Source organism: Plodia interpunctella, chromosome 18, assembly GCF_027563975.2.
Source record: "Plodia interpunctella isolate USDA-ARS_2022_Savannah chromosome 18, ilPloInte3.2, whole genome shotgun sequence".
Taxonomy (NCBI): domain Eukaryota; kingdom Metazoa; phylum Arthropoda; class Insecta; order Lepidoptera; family Pyralidae; genus Plodia; species Plodia interpunctella.
Genome location: NC_071311.1, coordinates 10001 through 33296, shown reverse-complemented (window position 1 = coordinate 33296; position 23296 = coordinate 10001). Strand labels below are relative to the sequence as shown.

Here is a 23296-nt window from a genome sequence, read left to right as displayed (position 1 = left end):
TGGGCATCACTGTGGACGACAAATTAAAGTGGGATAAACATATTGAAATCACGGCCAAAAATCTTAGTACGGCAGCTTTTGCAATGAGAAGGATCAGACAGTGTACGAACATAGATATAGCTAGACTTGTGTATTTCAGCTACTTTCATAGCATTATGTCCTACGGACTATTATTTTGGGGTAATGCAGCTGAGATAGGAAAAAAATTTGTATTACAGAAAAGAGCTATCCGTTTTATTTATGGGTTAAAACCTCGAGATTCTCTTCAAGAACTCTTCAAATCTATTAACATCCTCACTGTTGTATGTCAGTATATCTTTGATGTGCTTATTTTTGTCAAATCAAATTTACATTTATATAAAAAATTAAACGAAGTAAATAGTGTAAACACTAGAATTAAGCACAAACTTTGTATGAACAGATTCAGGCTTAAAAAGGTTCGGCGGTCTTTCGTGGGTCAAAGTGTAAAATTATTCAATAAACTCCCTGCAGAGGCTATTAATCTGCCAATGAAAAATTTTAAAACTTATGTTAAGAAAAATTAAATGGATAAAGCGTATTACACAATTAACTCCTATTTGACTGATAAAAACGCATGGATCCTCCCGACACCTTTGCCACTCCACACATGATCTCCTAATTTTTATTTTACTGTTTTTTATTATTTTATTCATAATTTTTATTTTTGTTATAATAATTCATATATTGTGACATTTAAATTTTATTTGTAAAACATGTACGTGATTTGTGATCTTCAAGTGTCTAAATTGTACTTCTGTTTCGACGAATAAGATTTGTAATTGTGAGGTCATGGGAATCGAGTGTGTCATGCTCACTTAAATGGTCAATCTGGTGGTGGCGTCGTGGGCCGGGTCGTGAGGTTCCCTCTATTATGGTTGAGCTACGCGATGGCTGTACCATGCGTCAACTCGTGAACGGGTGCTGCCAGAGGGAACTGGTCATGTCGTTTCTCATATATTTTCAGGTAAGTTAATTGTGTTTCACATCTATCTATATATTATAATCAGCACTCGGATCACAATCATAACCTGTTTTGATATACCTTTTGACTATGTACATTATGTACTTTTATATATTATTAGGAAAAAAAAAACATTGTAAGAAACAATAATGGTAATCCGATCTGGCATGATAGGGACCAACACTGTTCAAATGAGTTTCTTTCGGCATTTCTTCTCAGCAGTGGTCGTTCCGAAATGCCAGTAGTTTGTAGCTTGTGAGAAATAACTATAAATATAAAAATTGACGAGAAAAAGTGCCTGTGAAGGTCTAATTTCTGAATAAATGATTTGAATTTGAATTTGATAAAAAAAGAAAAATATTGACACCGTTGCTCGTGAAATATAAATACAATATTTATTCATTCGAACTCATTCGTTTTGTGTGACAATGTGGTGAACGTGAAGCGATGTAGCTCGTGAGTGATTGCGGAGCTCGGCTTCTTTTACAAATGACGGCGCACTGGCGACGGCGGCGCGCAGCCGGCCTCCCTGCGACGACTGCTGGCGTCCGTATTAGAAGATAGGATAAAATACTACTGTTGCATGACAGACACACATTTATACAGCCTCGTGAATATATGTCAATGTTGAAAGATTATCTTGCATTTTTCCTACTCTTTTCTTTATTGCTTTAATTACACATGTGGTTTTCTTATATACTCGTATTAAAGTTATCCAACTTCATTTTGTTATTTTATGCATCATTTTTGAAATGTTAGCTTCAAGAGAAAAACTATATTTCTAACTTCTACATTGTTCAGTAATTTGAGCTCTCTAGGAGACTTCACCACCCTGGTCTTGTTAAAACAGCTGTAGGCTGGAGACACAATTTCGTATTAATTTAGGCAAATCTTTACTAGCAGACGTCTCTTATTCTTAAATAAATATCACTTTAATTTTAGCTTCAGTGAATGAGAAGATAGGAATAATAATTGGGTGTCGACCGTGCAAACCGGCCTCGAGTGCGATATTGTGCATGTATTGTGATCCTAATGCTATAATATAATAGGATCAGAATCGCATCTGATCATTATGTTAGAATACTTGCAAACGGTTTCAAAAATTACAAATTACAAAAAAATAAATAAGTAACTGCTGTATTTCCTCGGCTTCCGGAGTTAAAGCACCTTAAATCATAACACAGAAGCGCTTTATTATGATTCTTGTTAACATTTCATTGCAAAAACAGAAAAAGAAAATTGAATAACGTCTACAGGGATCGGCACGTAATACAGCTTTACTTATGTAAATCCCGCGAGGAGCAACTCGTCAGAGCTCCGGTATTTATTATTTAAATAGCCACGAATTGCAACGCCATATTGCGATCGGGCGCGGCGCGATGCGGACCGAATTAGCAATTCAATCGGAGTTCGGGCGGCTCGGTTTACGAGGTACGTGCGCTCGCAGCGGCCGACGACACCGGCGCACGAACGGCATAGGTAATCATAGTGATCGTTACTATCTGGCTAATGACAGTAACGTAATTTTTGAGTACGGCGAAAGTGAAGACAGTTCAAAACCAAACATTGATATGATTGACTTAATTTGTACCATTTGTCATTGCAATCAGACCCGCCGGTGGATTCCATACATGGGTTTACGCCCATTACTTGGGCAGAAACTCGGCAAATAATATATAAATACTGGGCGTAAACTCATCTATGACAATCTCCCAATACTGTAATGTTGTCAAAGACCTACTAATAGACATTCTCAAAGTTGACAATCTCCAAAGACTCATTTATAATTAAATTCGTCGTAATTGAGAAAAAAATATAATGGATATGAGAGGACAAGACCGTCCAAATTCAATAAATAAGAAAAATTCAGAAGAAAAACAGATTCTATAGAAATTAATTACTACTATACTATAAATTAATGACTATATAAGAAGTTCTGTAAAAATCCCGATCGTTTTCGGCCATGGCCCTAAATGTTCAGTGCAACAAATGCAGCTATGGCCGACAAAAGCTTCTATTTGCCGATAGACCAGAAACAAAACTGAATTTCCGAGCCGCGGTACATAGTAAGTGTTCCGGCGCGGCGAGTGACGTCACAGCCCCGGCGCCCCCACCCCGCCTCCACGCACACCTCTCCCCTCGCCAAACCCGCCCGCTCTTCAGCGCTACAGTCGATAAGAACCTCGGCTGAGCAGAGCTAAGCACCTTTTTATGTATAAAATGCTACAACATGTGTATGAAGTAATCGAAAGACCAGTAGAGATACACTTAGAGAACTACATTGACATTGTATCAAATATAACATGCTTTTTAAACAAGCTTAAACTGGTTCTCTTCATATCATATTGACCCCTACTTTTTATACTATATATTACTGGCTCCAATTTATTTAACTCATTTGTAGTTGCGAATTATCAGACAGAATGTGTAGCACACTCCTACGATATTTAAATAGAACTACTGGTACAATATTCGTAGCAGCACTACGCTCGTAGCAGTGCTACGAACGGTCGCGTAGACCACGACTCTACGACGCACGATGAGCTTAGCGTCGGAGATAGCACTGCGCTGCGCGGCGCGGGGTGCGCTCGGCCGTCAGTAGACCTGTGGCCTCCGCAGAGGACGGACGTGTCTATGCGTCACCTGCGTCGCGCACGACAATCACGCCGACGCGAGTGCTAATGATACAGTGAAAGTGCGAAATGTGAACCTTTCTGGATTGCTCCCACTTCGCTTCTGACACCATTGGAGTAATACAAGTAATGAATATACTTTAAAGTAATTAAATACAGTTAAAGTATTAGTATTTGACACGTATATATAATAAAAACTAAATTAAAGATTTAAGAAACCCTTTCGAAAGTTGCTGGCTTCATTTTATTTATCAGCTAGAAAAGAAATGACGATTTCCAAACAGTTGAACGAATATTTTCTATCTAAGAACACTCTCGATTATATTCTGTTTCAAATAAAAATAAAACTAGATCAAAACTGTTTCGTGAAAATTCGCCAAGGATTTTTAATTAAATGGTGTACCTATCTAATCCAACTTTTAAGTTTTGGTATCAAATTAAAATATTTAATGATTGTATCTGTACTCAATTCGTATTAATACGAGTACACTCGTAATTATATAACAGAGTGAAACAGACAAACAAAAAATGTAAAAACAATTGTTTTGGCTTCTATTACTCCCATAAAGACCCCCATAATTATTATTCTTTAATATCGCCTATGTACAGACATAGCCCACTTACAGTTTTATTATATGTATAAATAGACCATGCAAAAGAAACGCATTGTGTTCTACATACCCTGTTGAGCAGGCACAGTTTGTGGCGGACACACATTACGAAACTATTGAAAAACAAAACGCACTCCTTACGATGCCAAACCATCATCACTCCAGCCGCGTCACTCGTCTACTGTGCTCGTCTACATCATCTTCCCAACCAGTTTTAATATGAGCTATGTATCACACACTAAGCATAACTTGACTAGCATGCAGGTGTTTTGGATATTATGTCTGTTAATCTGTATGTGTCTAAATAAATAAATAAGGAAAAACTGTAAGTGTCTGTACTTAGGAGATGTCAAAGACAAATAATTATGCGGGTCTATATGGGACTAATAGAAGCCAAAACAATTTATTTTACAATTTTTGTCTGTCTAGCTGTATAGCTTAACATTACGTCATGCACTATTCCAAAGTACGGTTTATACAGGATCTCAGGTTTTATGAAACTGTTAGGCCTAAGATCTCGAAAAATACACGTCTAAATATAACAGGAAAACCTATAAGTTGCGGTTGGTGCTTAGCAGTATCTGGAGTTGGAAAGCTTACTTGATAATCAGGGGTGAAACTCTTATCACATAATATTTAGGCTATAGTCTTATCCCGATTTAACACTTTCCTGCATCTACAACCCCCTTATGTAATTGTTTTACATGATAAAGACTGAAACTGTCAGGTCTTGATTCCATCAGGTACAAAAAGCATGTAGTCACAAGTATAAAAAGAAGTTGAAAATACAGAGCCTCCATCGTGTGCTACGTCGATGGAAGATAGAATGTCCGCACTATTATATGTTTGTGTGTGAGTCAGCAATGAGGGTCAAGAGTTGCAGACAATATTTACGTCCACGATATTTAGAAATGCAAACCTAGATTTTTTATTCAATCATGGATCTACTGGACGGATTTTAAATTAAATCAAATACTTTATTTTGCTATAAATGCGGTAAACAATTTGGTGTCATATTAAATATATGTTTGGATGTTTGGTACAAGACCTGAACAACGATAACTTGGAATATCATAGTGAAACTTGTGGGAGAGGAGCCTGGAAACTTATTAATTATTATAAACAATTCTCGTTTTTGGACGACCCTTATTACCTATTTCTCATAGAAGTATAAAAGATTATACCTATATTGAACTGTGCACCCCAAAGACAGAGGAATGTTATAAAAAATATATATAATAATATTGGTTATATCGATTGGGCGTATTAGAGGCCTACATCGTAGAATTTTGTGCCTATAGAGTTATACAATCCGTAGGTACCTGCAGACCAGCGCACTGAGCGCGCAGGCGATGGCGGCAATCACTCTGCATCTAGTTCACGGTCACGACACTCCACAGATTATATTCTATATACATATATATAATATTTACCACACTTACGATAAAGTATTTCTGAACTACATATATATCAATAACCCTATTTAGAACCCGCCGTGATTGCAACTCTATAAAAAAGATTTGTACGTGAAATTTTTAATTTTGATATATACATAAAACCCATTGCATTAAATTTACACTTCCCAATGTTAGGCAGGCTCACGTCGACGTGACTCTGAATGGAGAAAGCTTAGATTTTGTACTAAACACCAAATTCTTAGGAATTACCATTGATTCCAAATTGCAATGGGACGCTCATATTAATGGCCTATCTAAAAAGCTTAGTTCCGCGGCATTCGCAGTTAGGAGAATCAGACAACTGACGGACGTGGCGACTGCTAGATTAGTTTACTTTAGTTATTTTCATAGCTTAATGTCTTATGGGATACTACTTTGGGGGAGTGCTAGCACCATTAACGAAAGAATCAATCCGTGCTATATATTGTTTGAGGAGAAGGAATATTTTAACTTTACCCTCTCAATACATATTTGACAACATTATGCGTTTCCGGAAAAACTTTAAACTTATTTCAAAAAGTTGGTGATTACACTGATAGAGCCTTACGTAATAAAGATAAATTGTCTGTCCCCGGGCATCGGTTGGCCAAAGTTAGAACGTCTTTTGTTGGGAACTGTATCCGTTTTTATAATAAATTGCCTAAATGGATTCTTGATTTGCCGGACAAAAAATTTAGAAATTATATAATTATTATAATATTTATTTATTCAAATTTTGTCATTTTTAATAATGATGTAAATTCGTCCTCCTAATTTTTAATATATGTATAAGACCTATATTTGTTAATTGACGTCCTTGGAGAAAAGGCTGCGGTGAAGTTTGTTGCGCCGCTTCTTCTTCACTTGCGCTTTGGAAGCCGGCAGTAGACTTAGTTTAAGTAATTTTTTGACGTCAATAAGTGATGTATATCATCCTAAATTTAATAAAGAATTTTGAATTTGAATTTCGAAGGGTGTAACAACAGTATTTTCATTATCTGTACGTTAAAATGTAGTATGTCATGTAGGTATGTAAGTATAAATGTTAACCTGTTTCATGTTTTGCGCCGTTCATGATAACCTTTCCATACAGAGCGTAAACTCGTAATTATATATTTTGTATTCAGTAACGTTTCACGATCTCGTCGGGGTCACCAATGCAACAATTTGGTTACTTACGTGTGCGTGTAGGTGACGTAGTAATGATACAGGTAATGATTTCATAAAATAATCTATTTATTAATAATGTTGTTAAACTTATATTCATTTCTGTGACATACGAGTACCTTGCACATTACACGAGCCAGGTGTTAAGTTCATTCTACAAATTCATTTACGCCGGAATTTTCAAAGAGCAGTGAATGTATTATTAGATTTTGCTGACACATTTAGTAATCTTTAGATCAACAAAAACAATCAAATCAGATCTGTTCAATCTACTGAACAATGTGTAGTGTGTATGTAGTGTGTGGTGTATATCTACACTAAAGTAGATCAAAAAGTGCCGATTCAATATTTCATTGTAGCTAATGTTAGTCAATCTAATCATATTCAATAAACAGTACAATTTTAGTATTCAGCTAAGGTGGTATTATTTCACAAAACACCTCTCATCATTATCATCAAGTGTAGACGTGGTGATAACATTAAAAAAAGGATAGGGGTCCTTTTTTAATGTCAAAAAATAAAATTTACTTGTATGACAGTGATATCTTGAAACGTCATAATTTTAAAAATCACGTTACTCTGAACACAAAAAGTGAACCGTGTCATTTAAAATTGATGAATTAATATAACTAGTTCGCCGCGAACTCAGACCACGCGAACGCGATAAATGTTTGATGATTTTTTATAAAATCCTTACATATTATAAAACAAAGTCTTCAGCCGCATCTGTCTATCTGTTTTTTTGCGATAAACTCAGTACTTTTTCATACGGTTCTCAACAATAAATAATGTGGTTTCTGAGGAAAGTTTAGATTGATAATTTATTATGTTTATCCCCAAGCGAAGCCCGGACCGGGCCGCTAGTTGTGTTGTGAATATTTCAAAAACGACTAAACCGATTTTGTTGCCCCACGAACTTCCCTACATACCTTTAAATTTCATCAAAATGAGACTAACGATTCAAAAGTTATCGCGTTACAAACAAACATACTATACATGCATACAAAAATGTATTTTTGCCCCAGTTTGATTTGTAGACCTCGCTCGTTTCGCTCGCAATTACTTTTTTCATATACAACAGGACTTTTTACAGGCACAGAGTACTGTGCTATAAAGATATTCAGATTTCTACAGTTGCAAATAAATATTTGTTTTAGAATATATTTAGCACCCAACAGAGCGTTGTAGATTTGCCATTGATACGCATGATCTCGCCTTCTCATTGAGACAAAAGCGTTTCAAGGTCACTTTACTCCAATGCTGAAAACATCTCACAAACGTCACACAAAACATCGTCATCACATCGTCTCACAAAAAATACAGAAAACATTTATGAAATGTCAAAATTCCGTTTAATTGGTAATCAGAGTATAGATTACATAAACAAGAGTTTACTTGATCTAATTGCATTTGCACTTTGGAAAGTACAGATGAAAGATCATTTTGTGGAAAAAGCAGTAAAATGACATATTTCTTCACTCATTGAAAATCAGGCTCCTCTCATAAGTCATCCGACGAAATTGATTCTCGTTGTGGTCAAAATTCTAAAATAACTTCAGCTTTATGTATTTAAAGAAATTGTTTTCCCAAAAATGGTTTATTAACTATGGATCACTGAATAGAATCTCAGTTTAGTGATTAGTAGGTTATAAAACTTTTTACCTGTTAAAGAAGAATGATTTCTCCCATAATCTTATATAGTATACTAGCTTTTACCCGCGGCTTCGCCCCCGTGAATTTCATAGTAAAATCTCGGCCATTCTTTTATCGCGTATTCTATAAGACTTGTAAATATTATATGATTCAAATTCGTATTTTTTATCATCTTTAGTTCAATTTCCTGTATCCCGCTACGTGTCTTGTCCCTTGCCAATCCCTCTTGCTTCCTTGTGGGATCCCGTACCGTTTTCTACATATTGTCTCATCACGTTTTCCGCAATGTGTCTCGCTCCGTTTCCCACAACTCTTGCCTCCCCCTGTTTTCCGCTACGTCTCCCCCTCCCGCTTTCTGCAACGCGTGCCGTCCTATTTTCCCCGACGTATTACGTCCCGTTTTTTACTAATCACAAACGTAAATTAAACATCTTATGGCTCTCTCTTCAAAAATAATGTAAGGGACACATCACGCCCTAGAGATGCAATTTTCAAAATTTAGATAACGCATTGTCAGTTTTCTTCTTCTTTCTCTTACCTAACATTTCAAGTTATATATTGGTGTGAAGTATAATTTACTACAAACGCTTTCCTAAAATATATTGAAAGGCACACGAGGAATACGATTATGATGTTTAAAGGCTGTACAGTGACTCCAGAGAGCCTCGTAAAAAACACATCAATCTGTGCGGCGGTGATCAATCACACAAGCCGTCGACTCCCACATCCCTCCCTGCCCCGCGCACTGCCCCTCACCCCCGGCTCGCGTGACACGACCCCGCAGTCACGATAACCCTTTATATCGGTCTTACAATAGCTAACAGTCCTAAATGGCCGGCCGCGGATTGGGACAAGGCCTACAAGTTGCTTCTCACATTTAACTCATATTTTACGACGAAACAAACCTGCGAAATGTTCTTTATGGAACCATCCTTGTCCACGTCAAAATGGAAAATATTGATAGTTATATTATTATTTTCCATTCGAAAACTACTTTTTATAGATATATTATAAATACCTATATGCTCAAATATTTGCTTTAAGTATTAGCTGCTTCCCATGGAAATATCAGAATAAAATCTTATATCTTAATATTAAAAATCCGTAGTGTTGTTCCAAAATTTTGCCCCACGAAAATTTACAAACACTTTGTCTTTATAATGCAAGTGTCAATTGATTGGAGCTCTTTCACAAATTTCAGAAGGATGGAGGAGTTTGTACGACCGCGCAAGGCGCACTGGTGATCACAGCGAGCGCGATTGGCGGGCGGCGGAGCGTAGAGAGTGTGATGGCGATGGCGCGGCCGCTCCTGGGCGTGACACTGCTCGCCGCGTTGGCGGCCGCGGCCAGTGCGCCCACGCAACCCCCGCTGAGACATTATCGTAAGTACTTCTACGTAGTACCATGTACATTGTTGCAAAACTGCATCAAAATTAGTTGCATGATTGAAAAGAAGAAAGCTTAGGAACAGACGACGACTTTGTTTTATACCATATTAGTGGACGTGATGTTGTCATAACAAAATTTTCGTTTCGTGTGATATAAAATATTTTACTCAATCTTTGAGGATCGCCAGTTGCTGGTGATATCCTACTGAGTTGAAATGTATCTACGTCCCGTCAAATACCTGATCTGATGGTACACCCAGGATCGGCTTCGAATGAGGTCCTCAATGGTTAACTGGTGCCACGCATTAAAATTCAATAAGATCGGCAATAAATGTTTGTGTATTATTTTGTCAGAGCGTCGAGCACGCGGTATAGTATCCGTAGACGAGGGTCACACGGAAGGCACGGAGGGTGGGATCGTGGTGGAGGCGGGAGCGGGGTTGGACCCGCTGGAGCTGGCGGAGGTGGCGGGCGTGCCGGCGTGGCGCGAGCTGTGGTACGGGTCGCTGGACGCGCTGCACGCGCTGCGCGAGCCCAGCATCAACAACACGCAGGAGGACGTGGTCGCGCAGCTGGGCGCGCTCGCCTTCCTGCACTGCCCCGTGCGCAACCTCGGCGAGCGCGGCGTGTCATGGGTGCGCCGCCGCGACTGGCATATCATCAGCTCCGGCGTACTCATGTACACCAACGACGAGCGCTTTCAGGTCAACTACCGCATATTTATATCAAACTGCTCAATAGAAATAATTTAAGGTATTTTGTAAAACTTTTTCAAGAATTAGTTTGGTATTTTTATGATAAATTATATTTTTTTTTCATACAAATAACAAAATGATGTCAATACTGCATGAGAACTTAATTGTTTGTTTACAGGTGCTACATAGCGAGGGATCTGATGACTGGATTTTACAAATTAAATACGTACAAAAGAGAGACAATGGTACTTACGAATGTCAAGTAAGTATGGCTGTTTAAACGCCAATATTTAAGCTGAATATGTGTGTCACTAGATGGCGATATCCAGTTTTAGAACGCGCTATCGTGTGTCGCTCATGAAATTATATAGTGCTTCAAAATATGTAAAGTTTTTTTGGCTTAACTTTTTGATCATTACACGGTTGTCACAATTCTGAAGTTTATATTTCTGTTGGACCTCACGTGTATTTTTGACAATCAGCCGATTGTTCATGATCCTTCGAGCCGGATGGCTTGATGGTTTGTGCTGCAGTAAGGCTTTCTCGTTCGCACCCATGGGCAGTAGTTTGCTGTCAAGGGCGAACACTGTGCGTCCACTTGTTCTGGCTGTAACTACTTGTATCATACCAAACTTCAAGTTACGGTTTCAAAAGTTCATAGATCGCGCCTAAAATATAGTAGATACCTGCTGAGACCAGTGACAACTATACGCGCGCTCCATAACTACAAGCTGTGACAACGAACGAGGGAGACCGAAGATACAACGTGTGAGTGAGTGGCATGTGCATCTGTGAGTACTTTCATACCTTCCGATTCAGTGGTAGCAAAATTGAACCTTAAATACAAGAAGATTTGGACTTTGAAAATTTACTGTAGTTATAGACTTAGAGTAATTGTAAGAAAAGTGAACCTACGAGGAATCCATGCCCAATTCCCTTCAGGTTTTAGTACGACAAGGTTCTACACACTTGCAAAATTTTACGATTTGTTCTTCGACTTAGAAAATTTTTCTCTCAATTTATTTTCAACTTGTATTTTTTTATTTTTCTGTTGTGTTGTAACTGAACCTATACACCATGGAGTCTTTAATTAAACTTCAAATTAACGCAAATAAAGCTATCAATAAGGCTTTTGTTAACTTTAAAAAGTCGCCAAAGGAGCGTTTAACCGCGGGTTATTTAGAAGCTAGACTCGAAGCGTTGGAGTCGCAGTGGTGTATATTTTCGGAAAATCACAGTAAACTTATAAGTGATTATAATAGCAAGGAGTTAGAAAAATATGATGAATGCAATGTGTATGAAATAACCGAAGAGCTGTATTTCGATTATAAAGCTGAACTCAAAGATAAATTGAACCAAATACAACTTCTTGCGCCTACCATTTCTGATGCTAACTACAGTAACTCCAATGCTAACTCCAAGCAACAGTTTAATTGTAATGTGAAATTACCTAGAATTACAATTCCCACATTTTCTGGTAGTTACGCCGAGTGGACAAGTTTTAGAGATTTATTTATGTCACTCGTGCATACTAACAAATCATTAGATAATGTACAAAAATTACATTACTTAAAAACTTATTTGTCTGGTGAAGCCGACCAACTATTGCGACATGTCTCAATCACTAGCGACAATTACGAGGTTTGCTGGAATCTATTGAATAATAGATACAATAATAAAAGATACATTGCTAATACAGTTTTAAAGAGGTTTATGAGTCAAAGAACTATATTCACTGAATCTGCAACTGCATTAAAAGAGTTATTGGATACCAGCAACGAGTGTATTAACGCTCTTAAAAATTTAGGGCTATCAACTGATGCGTGGGACTTGATCGTAATATATATTTTAAGTTTGAAGCTGGATAATGAGTCGCGTAAAATGTGGGAGACTAAAGTCAGTGAGTCTCAGGATGATTTACCAACCTACAAACAGTTTGCAGATTTTTTGCAACAAAGATTTAGATCGTTGGAGTTTTTTGATAATAAATCTTCCAAAAACATTGTAAAGGCTAGGGTTTTACATGTAACTGAATCGGTTGAGTGCCCGTTCTGCACCGAGAATCATAAGTTGTTGAATTGTAAGAAATTTAGCAAGGAAGATACAGATGCACGCCGTAATTTCGTTCAATCTCAGAAATTATGTTTCAACTGTTTTGGACAAAATCACACTGTGTATACATGTCGCGCACCATCTAAGTGTAGAATTTGCCATCGAAAACATCACTCGTTGCTTCACATTCGGAATACACCGTCAACAGCGAGTAATGTATGTCAGGTACCAAGTGAAGGAAATTCTTCAGAATTAAATAAAGAAAAAGAAAAACCAGATGAACCGTGTAAAAATATTATTTCTTGTCATATTAATGCCCAAAGTCACGTTTTACTAGCGACGGCTTTGGTAAGAGCTATATCACAATCAGGCATATGCGTAACTTTACGGTCTCTTTTAGACCAAGGTTCTCAATCTTCGTTCATAACTGAGGCAGCTGTACAGCTACTTGGTTTGTCGAAGAAGCAATGCAAGAGTTACGTGTCGGGTTTAGGAGGTGACCAAGATTCTATGGTGACGTCAAAATATGTCGTCTATTTTAAAATTCAATCACTGATAAACCCTAGTTTTGTGATGCAAGTTAAGGCCCATGTACTGAAAAGTATCACCACATTGCTGCCTGACAAGGAAATTGCAGTGCAGGGGTGGTCAAACATGCCAGTGTTAAAATTGGCAGACCCAACTTTCAACACACCTAATAAAGTTGATATACTTTTAGGAGCAGAAGTATACTGTCAAATTATAGAAGAAGGCTTTATTAGGAGTGGCCCAGAGATGCCAGTAGCCCAAAATACTAAATTGGGATGGATTTTATCTGGAAAGGTGTCAACAACGGGTTATGGAAATACTAAAAGTTTTCATACTACTGTTCGATGCATGCATGCAGTAGGAGAAAATAGTCTATTGCAAAAATTTTGGGAACTGGAAGAAGAACCAACATTGAGTGAAGAAAGAAAATGGTCAGATGAAGAACAGAAGTGTGAAAAGATATTCATAAGCACGACAACAAGAGATTCTGAAGGAAGATATGTCGTCAAGCTCCCTTTTCGGAGTGAAGATCCGCAATGTCAATATGGTAATACATTGGCTATTGCTTTAAAAAGATTTGAATATCTTGAAAAAAGATTATCAAGAAATCTTGAATTGAAAAAACAATATACAAATGTAATTAATGAATATGTTGAGTTAGGTCACATGGAGATAATTCCTGATCTTGATATAAAACCAACATTTGTGTATTTGCCTCATCATGCGGTGGTGAGAGAAGATAAGACAACAACAAAAGTAAGAGTTGTTTTTGATGCTTCGTGCCCTGGAAAAAATGGAGTGTCTCTGAATAGTGAGTTGATGATAGGTCCAAAATTACAACCGGACTTACGTCATATTATTATGCGTTGGCGTATGCATCCAATTTGTCTTTGCTCTGATATTGTAAAAATGTACAGACAGATCAAAGTTACTGAAAAAGATGCAAATTTTCAGTGCATTGTTTGGCGTGAAAATCCGGAAGATAATGTGAAACATTTACGCAATTTAAGGGTTACGTTTGGAACTGCATCAGCTCCTTATTTAGCTGTGCGAGCTTTACAACAAGCTGCTAAGGATGAAGCAGAACATTTTCCGAACACTTATCAAAAGGTGTTGGATGATTTTTATATGGATGACTTGTTGTCTGGTTGCGAAAATATAGAAGAAGGAGAAAAGTTATATAAAGAAATTAAAGAATTGTTATGCAGGGCTGGGTTTGAGCTCCAAAAATGGACGAGTAACAGTAAAAAATTGATGGAAACTATAAATGAAAAGCAATTAAATGAAAAGATCAATTTAAAAGTTGATGCTGTTATCAAAATATTAGGTCTCAGATGGAATCAAGAATCTGATAATTTCGAATATTCTGTAAAGATTCCATTTTCTGACGTATCTATCACTAAACGCAAGGTTATATCAGAGATTGCTAAGCTATTTGATCCATTGGGTTGGTTGGCACCTGCAATTATTGTTACTAAAATATTCATACAAAAATTATGGATATCAGGGATTGGTTGGGATGATTTATTGCCTGAAAATCTATTAAAAGAATGGATTTCATATCGTAACGAACTTTTATTGCTGCAAGATGTTACAATACCCAGATGGATGAATACTTATCGTAGTGATAAACAACGAGAGCTTCATGGGTTTTGTGATGCTTCAAATGAGGCTTATGCAGCTGTAGTTTATATGCGTGCAGTCGATAAAGAAGGCAATGTAGCAGTTCATTTAATAACATCCAAAACCAAGGTTGCTCCAATCAAACAGGTTTGTATTCCTCGGTTAGAATTATGTGGAGCTGTTCTGCTGTCTAGACTATTGCAAGAAGTTTCGACAGTTTTGGATATACGCAAGGAAAATATTTATGCATACACGGATTCTACTGTGGTTCTAGCATGGTTAGGTTCTTATCCCGGTAAATGGAAAACATTTATTGCAAACCGTGTTTCTGAAATTTTATCAACTATGGATAGAAAGCAATGGATTCATGTAAAATCTCTTGAGAATCCCGCTGATATTGCATCACGCGGCGTTAAACCTTCAGAAATGAAGAATGCTACGATGTGGTTTACTGGTCCATGTTGGCTGAAAGAAAAGCGTGTTATTAGTAAAAATGTAGATGAAACATTTGATACAGATATAGAAAAAAAGGTCTGTCATGTTGAAGTTAATATAGGAGAAGAAATTAATAAAGTTGAAAGTAACATTATTAACAAGTTTTCGTCTTTAAGAAGGTTAGTCAGAGTAATAAGTTACTGTAGACGATTTCGTAAAATAAGAAGTGTTACTGAAAAATGGTTAACAAGTGACGAATTGAGAGAGTCATTAAATATATGCATAAAAATAGTGCAAGGTGAAGGTTTCAAGACAGAATTAAAGGATTTGAGAAAAATAGGATTTGTAAATAAAAAAAGTAAACTTACTGTTTTGAACCCGTTTCTAGATGACACTGGAATTTTAAGAGTTGGTGGACGCTTAGAAAGAGCTCAATTAAATGTATCTGCTAAGCATCCAATTATTTTACCTGATAAATCCCATTTCTCTTCTTTGATTATTGCGGATGCTCATGAAAAAACGATGCATGGTGGACCGCAGCTCACTCTTAATTATCTAAGGTCTCGATATTGGATATTAAATGCAAAAAATAATGTCAAGGCATTTATTAGAAAATGTGTCACGTGTATACGTTATGCAGCGAGCACACGAGATCAACTTATGGGGCAGTTGCCAAATGCAAGAGTGGAGATGTGTAGACCTTTTTATAGAACTGGTGTAGATTATGCTGGTCCTATAAATATTCGTGTGTCCAAGGGAAGAGGAAATAAGTCGTATAAGGGTTACGTGTGTTTGTTTGTATGTATGGCTACACGCGCAGTGCACCTAGAAGCAGTAAGTGATATGACAAGTAGCGGATTTTTAGCAGCTTTCAGACGTTTTGTTGCTAGACGTGGCTATTGTGCTGATTTATATAGCGATAATGGCACGAATTTCATAGGTGCTGCTAAAGAATTACAGGTGTTGTTTTTAAGCGAGAAGTCTAATTTTATAAATGAAGTAGGTGAGGCTTTAGCAAATGATAATACAAAATTTCATCTGATTCCCCCACGGGCTCCTAATTTTGGAGGGTTGTGGGAAGCAGGGATAAAATCTACTAAATATCATTTAAAAAGAGTGATCGGACAGTCTACTCTTACTTATGAAGAGTTGAGCACAGTCCTCACTCAGATTGAAGCGTGTCTCAATTCAAGACCAATTTCGCAATTAAGTACCAATCCTCATGATCCGTTTCCTCTTACTCCTGGTCATTTCTTGGTTGGAGAACCGTTGTTACTTGTGCCTGATGTGAATTATGAACAATCGAATATTAGTAGTCTTAAAAGATGGCAATTCACACAACGTATGGTGCAAGACTTTTGGAGAAGATGGTCCCAGGAATATTTAATACAATTTCTGAATAGGTATCGTTGGGCTTATCAAAAGCCAGAACCTAATATAGGTGATATAGTTCTTGTCAAAGAAGACGGTTTGCCACCGGGAAAATGGTTATTTGGCTTGATTGTGCAGAAATTTCCGGGAATGGACGGTATTACACGTGTAGTAAATATTAAATGTAAGGATTCTGTTATAAAAAGGGCAGTTAGTAAGCTTTGTGTTCTTCCTGTCACAGAATAAGAGGTTTTTTTTATTATTTAGTTGTGAATTAGTGTTCATTGTTATGTTTTGTTTATGTTTCAGTGAGTAAAATGACTTATTAAAAAGTCATTATTTAGTTATAGCAATTGATGTTGTTATCTTTTTTAAGTAAGTTGTAATAATTTTCACTCACCATGTGATTGTGATTAGATTACAGTCCACTTTGTTTATCCATACTCATTTCATGGTGGGTGGTATCATAATTTTGAGTTATTTTAATTATGGACATTCTGTCCATGGTGGGCGGAATGTTTAAACGCCAATATTTAAGCTGAATATGTGTGTCACTAGATGGCGATATCCAGTTTTAGAACGCGCTATCGTGTGTCGCTCATGAAATTATATAGTGCTTCAAAATATGTAAAGTTTTTTTGGCTTAACTTTTTGATCATTACACGGTTGTCACAATTCTGAAGTTTATATTTCTGTTGGACCTCACGTGTATTTTTGACAATCAGCCGATTGTTCAATGGCCATATTCCTAATTTGGGATATTAACGCATTCATATTTTTGTAGAGCTAAGCAAATTCATGGCATTGAAACAAATTTCAACAAAACAACAAAATTGCAAGTATACAAAATTGCAATATATATACTGATATATATTGCAATTTTGTATACTTACCTAATCAACAAATGCGTATAAGATCATGTTTTTATATGGGAGAGTGCAATATCCAGCAGTAGTAAGCTTTAAGTGGGTGTTATCAGTAATGCAATGTGTGTCAGGTGTCGACGGGTGCGGGCACGCTGTCGCGGCTGGTGCACCTGCACATCGCGGTGCCCGAGGCTTTTATCCTCGGCGCGGACGAACATCACGTCGACGCCGGTTCTGCGCTCAACCTGGTCTGCATCATAGAAAAGGTACAGAACCGATTCTCACCACACGATTTCTTTTAAATTTCTTCATGATCCAGACCAGTGAATTATGTCCTAATTTTGTCAGACTATACATATTGAATTGTAATATGAACGTCATTATGTAGATATCCTGCTAGATCCCTTATTCCAAAGCATAATTTACACATTATTGTTATAATTTTACAGACTGAATTTCGATAGAAGAATCTTAAGTATCTTCATCTTCAATATGCATCTTCTTTTTCGTCAAAATGAAGACTTGGAAGTCTTTATTTTTGATTGATTGCACTGAACTGATATGATAGTTTTGCTAACGAATGTTCCAGAGCCCGGTGCCACCGCAGTACGTGTTCTGGTACCACAACGCGCGCATGATCAACTACGACGCGGCGCGCGGCGTGTCGGTGGTGACGGAGCCGGGGCCCAAGACGCAGAGCACGCTGAGCATCCGCGCGGCCGCGCCTGCGCACTCCGGCAACTACACCTGCGCCGCCGCCAACACAGAGCCCGCGCACATCTACGTATACGTCTCCGAGGGCAGTCAGTGATCATTTTCTTAATTGTTAATTAACACAATGTTACGTTGCTTTAATGCTGAGGAAATACAGACAATAAGATCGAATCGAACCCAAACTCTATCGTTACCATCTTCCTTCTGATTAACACTATATATTTTGTATGTACTTATATTATGACTCTTTGCGCAATTTATTCATTTAATTTATTCACACCAGCATTGGTTTGTTCCAGGTGATAAGATGGCGGCCACACTGAGCCGTAACTCGAGTGCGAGCGGGCGCGCGTTCCCGCGCGTGGCTCCGCTCGTCGTCGCGCTCGGCGCCGCGCTCGTCACGCTGCTCAGACCACACCCAAGTCGCTAATGCAAATAAAACTGTGCTCAAATCGTATACTTATGTGACGTGGAATAATAAGACACGCTTCTCGAAGAGGCTGCATTTCCACTGGGGGCACAATCCGAATGAGTGGTTTTTAGAATTAAATGTGATCAGTGAATGTAAGAATTTACGTTACTTGTATATAAAAATTTACGGCACTATTAAAAATACGTCGACGCTAAATCGTATGTAATAAATGTCCTCGGGTGAACTTGTGGAGTGTTAACGTTGAGAACATTTTTATTGTACATATTGTTTGTATTAACTGTAGAAAAACCATGTTGTTCCAGTCTGACTTGGAACCCTAATAATATTAATGTAAATAAAATTATGAGAACATGACTAATATTGGTAATTTAAAACTACAATTTCGGACAAAGTTTTAATAGTCGCATGACTCCTTGCATTAAATATCATATAATAACCTACATTTTTATAATTAATTAAACTTCAGGAAAAATATGTTCATGTTTTTTTTTATTTGACAGAAAAGAACATTGTCTATTTCTAATGCCAAACTAAATCGATGTCTTCAAATTTATCACTTCCCTTATAATATTAAACGTAAGTTGAAATGTATGAAAAACGTTTTAACGTTTCAGGAGTCACAACAAACTATTACGAAACATTGTGATGTATCTATGTACAGTACACCGGGTAACACCTAGGGTCCGTCTGCAGGGACGTCCTAGGAATATAGTTGTAAGGATGAAGTCACGTGTCATAAAAGATAACATCTTATCCGGTGTTCGGAGAAATCGCCTCACCACTAAGAACTTGAACATGTCTGGGAGTGCCAAACCAGTTTTCGTCAATGAACACCTCACATACTACAATAAACAGCTATTAAAAAAATGCAGGGAAGTTGCAAAACTCAAGAATTTTCAGTATGTGTGGATCAAACACGGAAGAATATACGTAAGGAAAGCAGATGGTTCTCCCCCAATACAAATACGAACGGAAAAGGATGTCTCCAAAATTTCCTGAATTTAGTATGTTTTTTCATTGTATTAATTTGTAAACTCGTGTATCAAAATTATACAAAATTCATATTCAATAATAATTTTGAAAGAGTAAAGGTAATCGCTGATGGTAATAATATGAGAAGTGTAATGTCTATACTTGTTTTTGCAAGTTACTCTTTGACTAATCTCAGCTTTGTGTGGCTCGCTGGCATACCTAAGCATATCATACGCGGAACAAGGGTGCGACTCTCAACGCATGAACTTAGTTTTCATATCTTTATAAAATTATACATTAAGTATATGTTTAAAATATTAATATTTTTTCTTCGGGTCACTGAAATAATATACGTTTATTTTGCATTGATAAAAAATGGAACTATTTTTATGATTATAAGGGATATTTTATTTTTCGGCAATAGATGTTTTTATGTCATGAAAATTATGTATAGCATTTATATTCATATAACGGATCTAAGATTATATTTTGTTGCTATTTACGTCTCTAACGTCGGTTATTCAGAAATGGATGCACTCAATTATAGTGTATCTGCTGTATCATTCGTGCGTTTTAACTCACCGTTTGCCTATACACGCTGTGTACTGATGATTGCATTTTTGTTAGAATACCCCATATTTTACAACAAACTTTTTTGTTATGGTGTTGTGGCATTGCGACTTTTAAAGTTTTGTTATTTTGTTTCGCATTATTCATTAATATCAGATAACGTCAACTTAAAAATTATATCATTATATAGCACTCACGGACGCTATAGTATATTAATTGGTGTAAGCATATGTAATTATTTTCAGGTAAATATTATAATCATTGATAATACATTACGTAGATTATTAATTCACAATGTCTAGTAAGTCAGTAAATATTTTTTATCAAAACGTCCGTGGGTTACGTACTAAAACGGTAGAATTTAGAAATAATATTCTCTGCAATAACTACGATATAATAATAGTAACAGAGTCTTGGTTACACGACGGGATTTTCGATGGCGAATTTTGCGATGATAGGTACGATGTGTTCCGTTTTGATCGTGACTTAGCTATTACTAAAAAGGAAACAGGCGGCGGAGTATTTATTTTAACACGGCGGTCACTGGGAGCTACGCGCAAAGCGTTTTCGTCCGCCACAGCCACGGAGCTCCTGTGGGTGACGGTGCCGGCCCGTGCGTGTTCCGCACCAGTGGACCTACATATATGTGCTGTATATATGCCTCCCGAATCACATCGATTACCGTCTGACATAGAAGTATTTTCTCAAAGTGCTAGAAATAAAATTGAAACTTATCCCAACGATAATTTTCTTCTGATAGGCGATTTTAACCTACCTTTTATTATATGGGACGACAGTAAACCGACGTATCTGCGAAAGGGACCTGTCGAGGTACAAAATGCTGGTATTGAGCTTATTGAAACACTTCAATTCTTAGGCCTCACACAGTACAATTGTTTAAAAAATGTCGCTGGTAATACGCTTGATCTCGCTTTTTCTAATCTTCCATTATTAATTGCACGTAGTTCTGACCCACTAGTAAGAGAGGATTCGGCACATCCTTCGTACACCATGGATATTTTGGACCTTAAGTTGCGCCCCTTGAAGGAAGCTTCAGTGCCACGTCGTAATTTTAGGAAAGCCGACTACGAATCAATAAATAAATTCCTGCTTGAAAAAGATTGGAGTTCCGTTTTGCACGATAAACCTCTAGATGAAGCTGTTGACGAATTTTACAGTGTTTTAAATAATTGTATTATAAACTTTGTACCCTTAATAAAACGATCTAAACGATCATATCCTATTTGGCATTCATCAGCGTTGATTAAAATCATTAAAGAAAAAACTAGAGCTCATTCTAGATGGAAAAAGTATGGAAACAGGTTAGATTACGACGAATTTTCTTTATTGCGTGATCGTGAGCGCAAGGTACAGAAGCAGTGTTTTGAGATATACACGTCTAGATGTGAAAATAATATTAAAACCAATCCTAAATTATTTTGGTCTTATACCAAGGCAATTCGCGGCTGTTCTGCATATCCAAAAACCCTTAGCTTGAGAGGTACTGAATATTCGGTGGGTAAAGATATTTGTAACGCTTTTAATGACTTCTTTAAAAGTGTTTTTGGTGTGCCATCTACCAGTGCTAGTCCAGTTGCGGAGAACCATGACTGTAATGGTGTAATATCCAAAGTATATGTGACAACTGATACCGTCAGAAAACTTTTACAACAGCTAGACATAAATAAAGGATCTGGAAGCGACGGAATACCTCCTTTTTTCTGGCGCCACTGCGTTGAATCACTTGCTTTTCCAATCTCTATTATTTTTAACCGTTCACTAAGCGAGGGAATTTTTCCCGCCATGTGGAAGTCGGCACACATCGTACCTATTCACAAGAAGGGCTCTAGATCCGATATCGAAAACTACAGGGCTGTATCTATTCTCAACCCGTTGGCTAAAATGCTTGAGAAGATCGTATACAATGCCATATACCAATTAATATCACAGGCATTACCTAATGCACAACACGGATTTGTGAAAAGAAGATCGACAACTACGAACCTAGGGTGCTTTACAAATTTTGTTCTTAAAAATATGGATGGCGGAGGTCAGGTTGACGTGATTTATACTGACATGGAGAAGGCTTTCGATCGCGTAGATCACTCCATCTTGTTGGATAAATTAAATAGGTTGGGAATTCATGGTAGCTTACTTCGGTGGGTGAAATCATATCTGGAAAATCGTTCGCAGGCTGTCGTCCTCGGTGGTTATCGATCGGATTTCGTTTCTGTTCCTACAGGAGTTCCTCAGGGATCACATTTGGGCCCGCTTTTTTACAACGCGTACTTGTACGATATAGGCAGTTGTTTTAAATATTCAAACTATCTCATGTACGCTGATGACAAAAAAATTTTTTGCAAAGTTTCCTCGGAATCCAATTGTCAACAAATGCAAAGGGATCTGGACTGTCTTCTTACATATTACACTAATAACAAATTAACCATTAATGTAAAAAAATGCCAATGTATTACTTTTTCTCGAAAACCACATCCAATAATTTATAATTATACTTTTGACGGTACCGCTATAGAGAGGACTAAGCTTGTGCGGGACTTGGGAGTACATTTTGATGATAAGATGCTATTAACAGAACACATACAGTATTGCAAGAATAAAGCTTATAAGAATCTTGGCTTTATACTGCGGATATGCAAGTCCTTCTCTAATTTAACATCTATTAAAATAATTTATTACGCGTACGTGAGAAGTACATTGGAATATGCTAGCCCTATATGGTCACCAAATTACATCACTCACATTTATAATTTAGAACGTATCCAAAAAATATTCATTAAATTTCTTAACTATCGGGCCCGCAGACCATCAGAATCGTATGAGGACAGCTGCCTCGCTCATGACCTGCTAACCTTGGCACAACGTCGTACAGTTGCAGATATGTGTCTTTTGTATGACATAGTAAATGGCGGGCTCGACTGTCCCGACTTAGTCTCCGAAATTCGCTATCGAACCCCGACGACCCGCACGCGTCATACAGCTTTATTCCACGTTCCATTTTGTCGCACTAAATATGCTAAAAATATGATTACAGCACGTTTATCTCATACATTTAACTCGAAATTTGATGATGTAGACCCTTTTGCTAATTCCAAAGTTTCTTTTAAACGTAAAATAATAGATTCTCTTAAATTGTAAGTTATAACATA

The 23296-nt window shown here is 37.2% G+C and overlaps 2 protein-coding genes across 3 annotated transcripts in view; both read left to right on the top strand.

Annotated features, from left to right (window-relative positions):
- LOC128677627 (zwei Ig domain protein zig-8-like) overlaps positions 1–23296 on the top strand; it is a 152579-nt gene that overhangs the window by 128917 nt on the left and 366 nt on the right. The window contains exons 1-7 of one of the 2 annotated variants that reach the window (XM_053758603.2): positions 3523–3741; positions 9684–9864; positions 10225–10574; positions 10744–10827; positions 17572–17706; positions 18030–18243; positions 18454–23296. The exon at positions 18454–23296 is cut by the window's right edge and continues 366 nt beyond it. In XM_053758603.2, the coding sequence (XP_053614578.1) occupies positions 9771–9864; positions 10225–10574; positions 10744–10827; positions 17572–17706; positions 18030–18243; positions 18454–18584 (1008 nt within the window). In that variant the 5' untranslated portion in view covers positions 3523–3741; positions 9684–9770 and the 3' untranslated portion in view covers positions 18585–23296. Of the gene's footprint in view, positions 1–3522; positions 3742–9683; positions 9865–10224; positions 10575–10743; positions 10828–17571; positions 17707–18029; positions 18244–18453 lie in introns of those variants that run through there. The other variant, XM_053758604.2, reaches the window with a different exon arrangement.
- On the top strand, positions 10835–17558 carry LOC128677626 (uncharacterized). Its single transcript, XM_053758602.1, has one exon. It carries the CDS (start codon positions 11643–11645, stop codon positions 16818–16820), a length of 5178 nt encoding a protein of 1725 aa, XP_053614577.1. The 5' UTR covers positions 10835–11642; the 3' UTR covers positions 16821–17558.

Coding starts and splice junctions, on each gene's coding strand:
- LOC128677626 (XM_053758602.1), top strand. CDS start 11,643: ATGGAGTCTTTAATTAAACTTCAAATTAACGCAAATAAAGCTATCAAT.